Below are 13,514 nucleotides of genomic sequence, written 5' to 3' on the forward strand. Positions count from 1 at the left end.
CCTGATGGTACTCGTCTTTAATCCCAGCACTCAGGAGGGGAGAGGCAAATGGATCTCTGTGAGATCGAGGCCAGCCTGGTCTATATAGCGTGTTCCAGGCCAGCTGGAGCCAAAGGTGACCTTCTCTCAAAACAATAACAACAACAAAGTAGCTTAGGAGAGAAAGGGTTTATTTGACTTACGATTCTAGGTTACAGTTTGTCACTGGGGGGGTGCCGAGGCAGGATCTTGAAGCTGCTGATCACATCCAAGAACAGAGAAAATAAATGCCTGCATAGTACTCCACTAGCTTCCTCTACTTTTTCTTGCTTTTCTTTTAACACAAGGTCTCACTGTGTAGTCCTGGCTGGCCTCAAATTCACAGTTTTGCCCACCTCTGTCTCCTAAATATTAAGGGTGGCACCACCATGCCCAGCACTTTCTCTACTCCTCTGCATCTAGGGCCCCAAACTAGGGAATGGTGCTGCCCACATCCAGGCTCGGTTTTCCCACAGTAATTAGGGCAATCAGGATAATCCCCCACAGACCATTGAGGTCTAGACACTACTTCACTGAGATTCTTCTCAGGTGATTCTAGATTGTGTTGAGTTGAGCATTAAAATCAACCATCACACCAACAACACTAATCACAACATCACAACAACATCACTAATAAGAGCATAGACCACACTGAGCCCAAAGGACTGGCTCCAGAACTCTTCCACGTGGTGCTGCTGGTGTGGGTGCCTTGCTTGCTAACGTGCTGTGGTTCACACATCCCTGGGTCCCAGGGACACAGTGTCCTTGGGGCTGGGGTTGACCTTGTCCTACAACCCTGATTGCTTCCCATCCTTACCCCCGTGTTCAGTCTCCAAGGAGGTGGCACTGTGGGAACTTTGCCCACAAGTAGGACCCAGGATCAGCCTAGCAGCCTAGAAATAGCTTTCCTGCGGGCTCCACACTGGTGGGGAAATGGGGCTAGGGTTGGGCCCCTTACTAGAAAGTATGTGCTGCCAATTTCAGACTGCAGTGACATGGATGATGGATGGAAGTTGATGGGGCTCATGGGTACATTCTGCCCTGGAATGGGTTCATCTGCATCTCACCTCCAGCCTCATTTACCACCTTCCTACCACCAGCCTCAGTGAATGTCCAAACGATATTAAGCACCCAGCGCTGGCCTGAGCAGTCTCTCCAGCTGTAGGCAGAGGTCAATCATAGAAGGCTGAACAGCCAGCTGGGGGGAGGTAACTGAGGTTATTGATTTCTAGAAGTTATGCCTTTTGGGTTTTCTGTTTTATGGGTTGTTTTGTTTTGTTTGAGGTAAGGGCCCTTGTAGCCCAGGCTACATCTCTATGTAGATGTAGGTGAAGGTGAACTTGAATTTCTGATCCTTCTGATCCTGCAGTCTCCACCTAAGATTTTAAGGATGCACCACTATGCCTGGTTTATGTGGTGCTAGGAATTAAACCCAGGGCTTTGTGCATGCTGGGCAAGCACTGTCACTAAACTATATCCCTACCCCTGCCCCCAAAAGTCCCCCCCCATCATGTTGAGGTTACTTTCTATTGCTGATGATAAGAGTAATGACCAAAACCAACTTGGAAAGGGTTTATTTCAGCTTACAGTACAGTTCTTCATCAAGGGAAACCAGGGCAGGAACCTGGAGGCAGGAACTGAAGCACAGACCATGGAGGAACACTGCTTTTTGGCTTGCTCCCCTGGTCTGTGCCTAAGGGTGATACCACCCACAATGGGCTGGGCCCTCCCACATCACTCAACAACCAACAAAATGCCCCACAGACCTGGCCATAGGCCGGTCCAACACAGGTAATTCCTCAATTGAGGTTCCCTCTACACAGGTGTGTCAAGTTGATGACCAAAGCTGCCCAGTGCACCTCTCTGTGCTGTTTTTGGTTTTTATTTTGTTTTGTTTTGTTTTGAAACAGAGTCTCACTCTAACCCTGGCTGGCCTGGAATTCACTGTGTAACCCAAGCTAACCTCAGACTTTAAGCAATCCTCCTATCTCAGTCTCCAAGTGCAGGGTACACAGGCATGTGCCACCACACCTGACCACCACTGTCTTTCTTGCTCAACTCCAGCATAGAATTAGCCTGAGGACCTTCTTCTGGCCATTTGCAATAGGGCAAACCCAAACCACACTACAACCTGATATACCCAAATTATGACCCACTCACCCAGGGACCCCAGAGCCCACACTTCAGAAGTTGAGTTTGGCTATATCCCAACCCTCAGCCCCCAGGTAAATCTCCTCTGTGTCAGACACTGCCTCTGTTCCTTCTAATCAGGCCCAGCACCCTGCATTCACGGTGGGTGGAGAGCTGGAGCCTGAACAGAATTGACATTCAGCCCTTCTCCCCTGCCAGGCTCTAGTGACTGTTATCCACTTTGGCCACTCTCTAGACAGAGACTCAATAAGCCCTGTTGATCCTCACAGCTGACCAGTGTCTGTACTGACACATCCCAGCCTGGTAAGTCTGCAAGGACACCATTGGAACCCCCACTCCTCAGAACACCAGGGAGACATGGCAGGGCAGTGGTTGGTCACAACCACCTGCTGACCCTACTTCAGCCCCATTGGGCCAGCCACCTGGCAACAAACACGAGGCAGTTCATCCAGGTCTTCACAGTGGCTCCTGCAGCCAACTAACAGGAAGCATGGGGGCCAGGCAGGCTCTACAGGTCATCTATTCCATTCTCCTGCCTCCGAGTTGGAAAGCCCTAAGGAAGGACAGGCCATGTCCTTTACTGCACAGTGCTGTCAGTCATCTGCAGTCCTGATGCCCAGGAGCATCCCCTGGACATGTCTGCCCTCCCAGTCTCCTATCTCTAGTTCCATTCCTCTATGATGGGAATGAGCGGCCTGGTGCGTAGGTCCTAATTGACCCCTACCCTTTGTGCCCCATTCTACTGTTGTCCCTTTGGGAGTGAGGCAAGTTGTTTAACCTCCACTATCTCATTCATGAAATGGAGATGATGGTACTCTGCTCACAGGGTTGCTATGGACATCCAGGGAGAAACATGTTAAAGTGCTTGGCTACCTGCCTGGCACCTGCTCACTTAGCACCATCTTCATTTGGGGCAGAGGGAAGACATTCAGATCCCAGGAGGCAGATAGAGAAGATTAGGCTTAGCGATTTCAAAGAGTAGTGATAAGGGCCAGTGCCTGCTATGCAACCCTGACCACCTGAGTTCCGTACCTCAGAAACCACCTCAGAAAGAAAGGGACCCATAGAGGAAGAGAACTGACTAAAAAGTTGTCCTCTGACCTTTACATGCATGCCCACATTCCCAAATACATCATACATCCAATAATAATAAATTTAAAATTAGAAAAAGAATACTGAGTAGCAGGGCCAAGAGGCCTAGGCCATCTGCCTCAGAAACCCAGTGCTTGAAGCCTGCTGTCTCTTTATTGGGTGTCCTCTTGAGAGGAAGAAGGGAAGGATAGCCCACAATACCTGCTTAATGTTGGGCATTCCCAGCCTGGGTTTTGTGTCCTGAATCTTTGGAACTCAAGTTCTCTGAGCAGCTATCCACCTGCTCTTAGGTGCCTAACAGACACAAGGGCTAGTTCCACAAGTGCCATGTCTACCACTGTCTGACCCTAGCAGTCATAGTCATCTGACTTGTCTGATACACTTCTGGATAAAAACAGGGCCCCAAACAGAAAACCCCTGGAGGCTTTGAGCACATCCTCTGACCCAGACTTAAAGCTGGGTCAGCATACCTCCCAGGGGCTTGCTTCAACACAGACCTAGGTTAGAAGACAGGGTAAAGCCCAGAAATGGAGCCCAGCCACTGGTTATGGATAGGGAGAAGAGTGGGGCAGTGGGACTTCCCCTGTGTCTCCGAATTCCACGTATCTGTTCCCTGTATTCCTCTGTCTACCAGTTTCCTAATTCCTGCCTTAAGGGGTAGCTTAGAGCTAAGTCCTTCACCTACAGGCCAGGCTGACCCTGGGAACCTAACCTGTCCCCACCCAACACAAGTCCCATTTATTCTACTCCCTAACAGAGCATCCTCCTCCCCTCCCTCTAGGCCCCAGGACCTGCAGAGAAGTATCTATTAGCTGAGGATAGCAGTTCAGCTCCGGGAGCCAGTACTTAGTTGAACACCTACTGCATGCCAGGCCCTCCATCTGGGCATGAGAGAGATTAGAGTCATGGGCATGCAGGGCTCACGGAGTGGGCACAGGGGCTCTAATGGGGCTGTATCTTCACCACTCTGTGCAATGGCTTAAAACCACCTTGTGATGACTGAGGACAGGGGAGGTGGGGCTATGGAAAAAAAGATGATGTCATTGCTTTCCCCTGAAACATTTCACTCTAGGTGAATCCTCTGGGCCTTCTAGATTGCCTCTGTGGAACCAGGAGGCAGAAGGCTGCTGGGCTTTGAGAACTCAGCTGTTCCAAGTAGAAATCATCTCCTGTCCAACCCTTGTGTTTGAGGAAAGTGACACCCCAGAGAAGACAGGTGACTCCTCACCTGCTGTCCTACTGGCTTCACATGTGCACTTACCAGAATGGCACCAGCATTGCCTTCCTGGGCCTTGCTCTGGGCCTCCGTGTGTACACAGCTATGCTGAGTATGTAACATGTGAGCAGGGCCAGAGTCCATGTTCATGTTCATGTCAGATGAGCTGCTTTTTTGGGGGGGTGTAGGGGGAAGCAAGGTCTCACTGTGTAGCCCTGGCCAACCTGGAACTCGGTCTGTAGACCAGGTTGGCCTGGAACTCACAGAAATACATCTGCCTCTGCCTCCTGAGTGCTAGGATTAAAGGCATGCATCACCATGCCTGAAGTGGGGTACTTTTGATTTTTTTTTTTCTCATGGCTTCAGACTGACGGAGTGGTCTCAAACAGATTGAGAGTTGGAAGTGGCCCAATGACCTGCTCCTCTCTGTTACTGTGAAGGTGAGAGACCTTCCAAAGTATGGATCCCACTGGCCAACATCGGTGCTATTTAATCTTTCCACTCCTCAGACCACATATCCCACAAACACAGCCATTCTTATAGGCACTTGCTGTGTGCTAGCCTCTGACTATGGGTAACATGTTTAGTCTTAGTCCTCTGGTAACCTGAAGAGGCTAACACTATTGCTAATTCCCTTTTAACAGAGATAGGGTAAATCACATGTCCAAAGAGACAAATCTCTTCTGGGTGTGATGGCTCATAGCTGTAATCACAACATTTGGGAGGCTGAGGCAAGAGGATGACTTAAGTTCAAGTCCAACGTGGGCTACATAGTAAGTTACAGTCAGCATGAGCTACATGGTATGTGCACGCCTTTAATCCCAGCACTTGGACAGCAGAGGTAGGCAGATACCTGTGAGGTTGAGGCCAACCTGACCTATATAGGGAGTTCCAGGTCAGCTGGGGCTACAGGGAGACCCTGTCTGGGGAAAAAAAAAAAAAATTGGGTGTAGTGGCACATGCCTGTAATCCCAGCACTTAGGAAACAGTGGGAGGATAAGGAGCCCAAGGTAGGGCTGGAGAGATGGCTCAGCTTTTAAGAGCACTGGCTGCTCTTGAAGAGGAGCCAGGTTCGTTTCCCAGCACCTACATGGGGGCTAACAACCATTCATAACTCCAGTTCCAGGGGATCTGATGCCCTCTTCTGGCCTCTGTGGGCACTGTACGCACAGGTGCACTTACAAATACGTGCAGGCAAAACATTCATGCACATTAAATAAATAAATAAATAAATAAATAAATAAATAAATAAATAAGGGGCTGGAGAGAGAACTCAGCAGTTAAGAGCACTGGTAGTTCTTGCAGAGGACCCATGTTTGGTTCCTAGCACACACATGGTAGCGAACAACTGTCTGACTATTACAGGGATCACACTCCTATGCATAAAATCTAAAAAATAAACTTTTTTAAAGGGAAGTTCAAGGTCAGCCTGGGCTACACAATAGGAAAGACCCTGTTTCACTGCTCCCCTCAGGAAACAAAACCCATCAAAACTTAAAAACTAAAAGCCAAAAGAGACACAGTCCATAGGTGCCAGAGCCAGACTCTGAACCCAGGCAGGCTCACTGGGATCTGCACTGCCATGCTGTGGGTGGGACCCTGGGTACCACATCTGAGTAATGGGTGAATCCTGCAGGTGCCCGTGTCAGTGGCCATGATGTCGCAGCAGATGCTCACCCCCCAGCAGATGCAGCAGATCCTGTCACCCCCGCAGCTGCAGGCCTTGTTACAGCAGCAACAGGCACTGATGCTCCAGCAGGTAAGTCTCACTCCAGAACAGTGTCATGTCCCACCCCACCCCACACCCAAGCCTCACTGAGTACCCAGGATATGGCAGAAACCAGATAGACTGTCCAGGCCAGACTGATCCACATTCTCCCAGGGCTGCTAGGAGAGTCGCCATTACCTCCCATCCTCTCTTCTGTGCTTCTGTCACTAGAGCTCCAGGGGAAAGGGGCAAAGTGTGGGAACACCATCATCACCACCACCACCCCAGCCCCCTACCGTATGCTCAGGAGATCAGATCTCTCTCTGCCAGGAACTCCTGGAACTGGACTGTCCTGCCTGCAGGAACCCAGCCAGGCAGGGCAGGGCTGAGTTTGCAGCTAGCAGCTCCTCCTGGTTACTACCCTCCTCTTGTTCCCCCAGCTGCAGGAATATTATAAGAAACAGCAAGAGCAGCTCCATTTGCAGCTTCTCACCCAGCAGCAGGCTGGGAAACAGCAGCCCAAAGAGGTGAGTAGCTGCAGGGGCCAGCCCAGCTCACAGATGTCCCCCCAGCCACTCTAGTCTCAGCACTTAACAGCCCAGCCCTCTCCCTCAAGCTGATAGTAGTTGGGAAAGAATGACCTTGTGGGAATAGTAGGAAACCAAGGAAAAGGTTGGGAGGAGGGGTTGAGGAGGAAAGTTGGAGGTGATCACCTCAACATACCTCCAACCCCTCATCGCTACCCGTTCTTTCTCTCAAGTTGTATTACCTGCACACGTGTGTAGACTTGTGTGCATGTCATTGGATGTGCATCTGATGGTCTTTGCTCATACCCGCCTGCCTCATGTCATCCCATCTTGATGCACACTTGTCCCTTTGTGAGCCAGTTGTCCTATCCTGAGGACCCTCAGCCTGCCCTAGTTTCTGCCCCAGCTTATGATGCCTTAAAGCAGACCCCACCAGTTTGCTCTCAGAACCCCTCCATCCCACAACCCCTGCTCCATCTGGGCCACAGTACCTCCTGAGAGGTGATATCAGGTCACTCATGGACATGCTTCTCTCCTGGCCAAACTGCAGCTCCAGTTCCAGCTGCCCCTAATAGCATCCAGGCACTCCTACCCTCTCAGCAAGCCCTTCCACAAATTTGCAATAGCTACGGATGGGCCCTTGAATTCCTAAGCTGTTTATCCTCTTGTCTTATTGAACTGTCACCCCACCACCAGCAGCCCACCCCACCACCAGCAGCCCACCCCCAGGGCAGGCAGACAGACAGGCAGAGATATATATCCTTGCCTCTCAAACACCCAGGACATGCTTGGCTCCCTGGGCTCAGAAGACTTGCTGACAGTCTGACTTGTCAGTGCCTGTGTGAAGAACTGAGGAGGGGGAGGGGACAGGGAACTAGCAGTGCGTTCCTGGGCAGTGGTGACGTTACTGATCAAGAGCTGGTCTCACGGTCAGTGGAGGCTGATCAGGTCCCAACTACTCCTTGAGTCCGATTCTAAAAAGCAAAGAGAGATTCTGGGTGGGTGGGTGGGTGGGTGGGTGGGGATAAAACTCCCCACACCCCAGCAGGCAGTGGGGGTGGGCTGGGCATGTGAGTAGGGTGCTATCCGGGCAGGAGTGGCCCCCCCAGATCTGACGGCTCATTGATCTTGATGATGTGAGCCCCCTTCCGCACCCCCCCCCCCACCAGGCACACAGCTGCCATGAGCAGAGAGCAGAAGCCGCGGAGGAGGGAGAGGGAGGAGGGAAAGCGTCCTGCTGCGTGTCTGGGTCTAGCTGTGTGTGTTTGCGCGTGCGTGCGTGCGTGCATGCGTGTGTTTACTGCGAGGAGGCATGCAGCCCTATGGAAGCTGGGCCGGGAGCAGAGAAGCTGCAGCGGCAGACGCCAGCACGACAGCTCCGGGGGCTGACAGGCCCTGGGAGGGGGTGGCTGCAGCCTGGGGGCCAGATGGCACCACCCAGGCTGACGGCGCCCCTCTCTGCCCGCCCCCTCGGGCTCCCTCCCAGGCTCTGGGGAACAAGCAGCTGGCCTTTCAGCAGCAACTCCTGCAGATGCAACAGTTACAGCAGCAGCACTTGCTCAACCTACAGAGGCAAGGGCTGGTCAGCCTGCAGCCCAGCCAAGCCTCTGGGCCCCTCCAGACCCTCCCACAAGGTGAGCACCTCCCCCATCCCGCCTTCAGCTCCACAGCCTTTCGCCGAACCCAAGGGCTGAGTGAGGCATAGGCCCCCCGATGTGCTACTGGGCCTGCCAGCCTCCCATCTCTCCCACAGCAGCCGTGTGCCCAACGGACCTGCCCCAGCTGTGGAAGGGTGAGGGTGCCCCTGGGCAGCCCGCTGAGGACAGCATCAGGCAGGAGGGGCTGGACCTCGCCGGCACAGCTGCTACCGCTACCTCGTTCGCCAGCCCCCCCAAGGTCTCCCCGCCCCTCTCCCACCACCCCCTGCCCAACGGACAGCCCACTGTGCTCACATCTCGGAGAGACAGGTATGGCTCTGAGGGGGTGGTATGTGCCAAGGCCCTGCTCTGGGGCAGACTTGGACCCCAGGGTTGCCACCACGGTAGGGACTGATAGGAAGGGAGGTGCTAGAGCTCAGGGATCCAGGAGCTCACCCCCTCAGCCAGGGTGCAGAATGGGAAACCGATAGCAGGGACAAAACCATGGTCAACCATGGAGCTCTGCTGACCTGGGACATCAGGTGTTCTGACCACTCCCTCCTTCTTTCCCTCCCAGCTCCTCCCATGAGGAGACCCCTGGTTCCCACCCCCTTTATGGACACGGAGAATGCAAGTGGCCAGGCTGCGAGACCCTTTGTGAAGACCTGGGCCAGTTCATCAAGTAGGTATCATCCTGGCCTCTCTCCAAAGGGGCCTGCCACAGCTTGCCCCTTCAGTCACCTGCTATGCCTGCAGGGTGGCCTACTTCTCCTCTCCGCCCCCCCTCCCGCCCCCATATTCCTGCTGGCAGTCCAACAACCCCCACCAGAACAGGGGAGTTAGGAGAAAGCCTATCTCCCCACATCTTGGAGAGTGATGGACTAGGACGGCTGTGGGCCATGGACAGGCAGAGTGGGAGGTGGACAGGCGGCTGGCAGCAGGAGGCCAGCTGCCACCACAGTGCCAGGCTCTGTCACTGACTGATTAACTCCGCTGTCTCCTGGACCCTTGCAGCATCAGGGTCAAACAAATTGTTTTCACGCTTCGTCAGAGGTTTACTTAATTAGTTCATTTGCAATTAGATCTCTCTGTAGCCCCGTTTTAGCAAAGACATCAAAAGGAGACTGAGGAGGAGGCTTCATCCGTTGCCCCCCCCTTTTATTCCACGCTTTTGTCTTCTTTCTGTCTCTTGATCTGCGTGCTTTTCTGGCCAAGGGCTGGCAGGTGGGATTGGAAGAGGATGGGTTGGAGAGATGAAGTAGAAAAATTCCGGGCTCACCCTCTTCCATGTCCTCCTCCTCCCCTCTAAGACACCTCAACACCGAGCATGCGTTGGATGACCGAAGCACAGCCCAGTGCCGCGTGCAGATGCAGGTGGTCCAACAACTGGAGATCCAGGTGTGACCCCCAGTAGTGCAGGGGGGGACATATGGAGGACTCAGCCCTGCCTACCACAGCAAGGAGTCTCCTGGGAGGGTCCTGTGGTCAGAGCCTCCATCTTGGGCTCTCTGGGTCTTAATTACCATAATGTGAAGTGACCTCGCTGAGTCCTGAGGGTGAACTGAGGGTGAGGCCAGAAATCCTCAACTCAGTCAACCATGGATACTTAACCATTTCTCTGGATCCCAGCAGTGTGCCCTGTGGAGAGAGGGTAGTTGCAAAAGATACATAGAACTTATGAATGGGCAAACTAAATTGTTCATCCTTTCCTGTGTATCCTCAGTAGGTGAGGGTCCTCACACACAAAGGCTACCACACCAGACTCTGGAGTATTGTTCAACTTCAGGCTCTGCCCTCCATGTAGAGAAAGGGCATGTGTTAGTTGAAAGAAGGCTGCCCGTGCATAAGGCTGATAGTGATTTGAGCCCAGAATACCCATGGTACAAAAGGCTTCATGACCTGCTGGTCCTGAAGGATGTGGAGGACCAGAGAGAGGGTGGGGCAGAGAATAGTTGAGGCCTTCCAGAAGCTTCTAGAAGTGAGGGGCAGAGAGAGCAGATACCGGTTGTGTGTGGTGCTTATGCAAGTGCCAGGTTCGGGGGTGGCTGGGACTTTCTGAGGAGTCCTCTGCTGGAGGATGGGATGTGGAAGAGACAAAGAGCCTATTACCTCCCATTCACTGCGCCTCTTCCTGCCTCTGCCTCTCCACAGCTTGCCAAGGAGAGTGAGCGGCTGCAGGCCATGATGGCGCACCTGCACATGCGGCCCTCAGAGCCCAAGCCTTTCAGCCAGCCAGTGAGTTCCCCCCTCTTCTCTGCACCCCCCCCGAGCCCCTCCACAGCATCCCACACCCCCAGGGGACCACCCCCGGGTGCTATACTCAGCACCTTCCCCCATTGCTCACAGCTGAACGCGGTCCCCGGCTCCTCATTCTCCAAGGTGACAGTCTCAGCAGACCCGTTCCCAGATGGCCTCGTGCACCCCCCAACCTCGGCCGCTGCCCCTGTCACACCCCTGCGGCCCCCTGGCCTGGGCTCTGCCTCCCTGCACAGCGGGGGCCCTGCCCGCAGGAGAAGCAGTGACAAGTTCTGCTCCCCCATCTCCTCAGGTGAGGGCTGGAGGGGCTGCAAGGCCGCTGTGGGAGGGGTGTTTTGTTTTGCTTTGTTTTCCCAGGCGGGTTCCCCATCTGGCTGTCTCACCTCCTGCCTGTCTCCCCCAGAACTGGCCCAGAATCACGAGTTCTACAAGAATGCTGATGTCAGGCCCCCCTTCACCTACGCCTCCCTTATCCGCCAGGTGAGCCTGGGAGGCCAGAAGGGTGGGGAAGGTTTGGCATGCTGGCTGCAGTTAGGCCTCCTGGAACCTGGCCCTCAGGTCCCCATCTCCAGCAGGGTCCTGGGACTCATGTGGTCCATCCCTTTCCTGCAGGCTGTGGCTCAGTTGATCTGCAGGTCACATGAGTATACTCCTATCAATTTTTACTGCCCACGTACACATACTCCCATGATCGGCTGATGGGCCACTCAGACAGCCACTTCCCTGCTTTACACACAAACATCTCTGTTTCTTCCCTCCTGTCCATAATCTTCATGTTCTTAATGCTTACATGAGATTCACATGCACATGTGGACATGTCCATACATGTGTGTGTTCTCTCCATGGTACTCCCACATGTGTGCCCCCTCCAGAGGGGGTATGTGAAGCCCTGTGCCCCCCAAAAGAAGGATACCCAGCCTGCCCCTCAGACTCCTGCACCCGCCCATCTTCTGGTCCATACCCACTGCAGCGGGTCTCCTCCCCTCACGGGTGAGTCGGGCTACACAGAAGGGAGAGAGCACAGGGCTGTGAGCCCTCGAGGTCCAGGCTAAGGGTCTCTTTCCTCTTTCCTTCCTATAGGCCATTCTGGAAACTCCAGATAGGCAGCTGACCCTGAATGAGATCTATAATTGGTTTACTAGGATGTTCGCCTATTTCCGAAGAAACACTGCCACCTGGAAGGTGAGGTCCGCCCCTCTTGCTCCCTCATCCCAGCATCTTACAGTTCCTCATCCCGCTGAGGCCAAGGCTGCCTAGCAGTTTGTCCCCTCAACAAGTCTGCAGAAATAGCTTCCCAGGGGGTAATAGGGAGTGACATAATCCCCAACTCTGGGCAGGGGCTAGAGTGTTATAACTACCTTTTTTATAATCAGGGACATACCATGTTGCCCAGGCTGGTCTTAAAACCACTCTGGGTTCAGGCAATTATCCTGCCTTCAGCTCCTGAATGCTGCAGTTACACCCTGTGGGCAGTGCTGGGGTGAAACCTAGGACTGCCTGTATGCTGAACACCCACAGTTGCTTCCTTTTAATGACCTCAGCCAGCCTTGTGCTGCCTCCTTAGTGGAAAGAAATTCCTTTTCCTTTCTAGGATGCTCTCCCATGGGCCTCAAAGAATCCAACCCTGAGATGGAGCCTCAGGAGTAGGTGATGCCCAGCTCCATAGGGGGTCCTGGGGTGAATTCACAAGGACCCCACAAATTTAAGTGCCCATGACTGAAGGCTGGTTTGAAGGATGGTGGGGATAAAGACCTAGACACATGGGTGGACCAAGGCCTGTGAACCATTCACTGGGTCAACGAATGGGCATTCACACACTCTACCCAGCCCTGTCACCAGTAGCAGAGATAATTGTCTCTATCCAATTAGTCATTTAGCACCTTGAGCCTTAAGCATTTTCCTGAGAGAACAGAGAAATGCAGGGCGCGGGGCGGGGGGGGGGGGGTCCCTAGGAAAATGGGACAGAGCTGTGAGCTGGGGCACTATAGTCAAGATTGTGTGGGTGAGAGTGGGTGAGCACATGTGTGTCTTTGTGTCTTATACTGTGCAGCAAGGTGGGAAGGTGACATCTAAATTGGGGAAAGGGTGGAGGGAAGGAGGAGGGGGCATTGGCCCTTTCAGGAAGTCTAGACACAGAGGGCCTCCCTCAGAACTCTAATCTGATCCCTGGCTCTTGAGTCCCCCTGCTGGCCAGTGAGGAAACTGCAATGAAGCAGATTCCTCCAGTGTGACCAGGTCCCAACAAGTAAAAACTGAGGCCTCCCAGCCAGGCCAGTGCCCAGAACCGAGTGTGGTCTGCAGGGGCCCAGGGTTTTCCGCCTTGGAAATGTGCAGAGTGCTGCAGGGTCTGCCCTAGCATCTTCCCTTTCCTATCCCTATCTCCCAATGCTCGGAGAGAGTCTTGTGGCTGGGACAGCAACTCTGATTGGCTGTGAGTGATGTCATTTCCCGCCAACCACAGTCCTGCCCTCTTTCTGAGCCAGTGTGGTCTTCTTACACCTGGTTCCAGCTCCAACCTTCAGGCTAGATGGGATGGCAGGCTTTACAAAAATACAGCCCCATGAAAATGAGACCATCACTGATACACTCTTGTTTAATATAGCACGTTGATACCTTCTCTTTAGGGGGTAGTAATGTGGAGCCTTGTTTCCATGTGGTGACCACCTCCACCTCACTAGTTTTCCACTTCAGTGCTTTCTCATGGTCTGGAGCTAGTTTAGATGGCTTCCTTAGTCATTTAACATTAAAGCAGCCTCTTTCCCCACAGTCCAACCTCTCTATCACCTGATCACCCAGCCCTGGTCACTTCTGTGTCATCTCCTCCTCCCCCAATAAGTGGTGTGTCTGTACCCATGTTACCCGGGGATGCCACACTCACTACCTGTGGCACTGCAAACCCACCCACCCTA

The 13,514-nt window shown here is 53.3% G+C and overlaps 1 protein-coding gene across 4 annotated transcripts in view; it reads left to right on the top strand.

Moving 5' to 3' along the window:
* Positions 1 to 13,514, top strand: part of Foxp4 (forkhead box P4) — a 56,083-nt gene that overhangs the window by 37,239 nt on the left and 5,330 nt on the right. The window contains exons 4-13 of one of the 4 annotated variants that reach the window (XM_008823110.1): positions 6,114 to 6,236; positions 6,626 to 6,712; positions 8,199 to 8,346; positions 8,469 to 8,679; positions 8,927 to 9,031; positions 9,660 to 9,747; positions 10,501 to 10,584; positions 10,729 to 10,897; positions 11,009 to 11,085; positions 11,686 to 11,787. In XM_008823110.1, coding sequence (XP_008821332.1) covers positions 6,114 to 6,236; positions 6,626 to 6,712; positions 8,199 to 8,346; positions 8,469 to 8,679; positions 8,927 to 9,031; positions 9,660 to 9,747; positions 10,501 to 10,584; positions 10,729 to 10,897; positions 11,009 to 11,085; positions 11,686 to 11,787 — 1,194 coding nt within the window. Of the gene's footprint in view, positions 1 to 6,113; positions 6,237 to 6,625; positions 6,713 to 8,198; positions 8,347 to 8,465; positions 8,680 to 8,926; positions 9,032 to 9,659; positions 9,748 to 10,500; positions 10,585 to 10,695; positions 10,898 to 11,008; positions 11,086 to 11,685; positions 11,788 to 13,514 lie in introns of all 4 variants that reach the window. The other 3 variants (XM_008823091.3, XM_008823093.3, XM_008823099.3) reach the window with 3 other exon arrangements.

This window comes from Nannospalax galili, unplaced genomic scaffold (genome assembly GCF_000622305.1).
Source record: "Nannospalax galili isolate Female #2095 unplaced genomic scaffold, S.galili_v1.0 scaffold1892, whole genome shotgun sequence".
Taxonomy (NCBI): Eukaryota; Metazoa; Chordata; class Mammalia; order Rodentia; family Spalacidae; genus Nannospalax; species Nannospalax galili.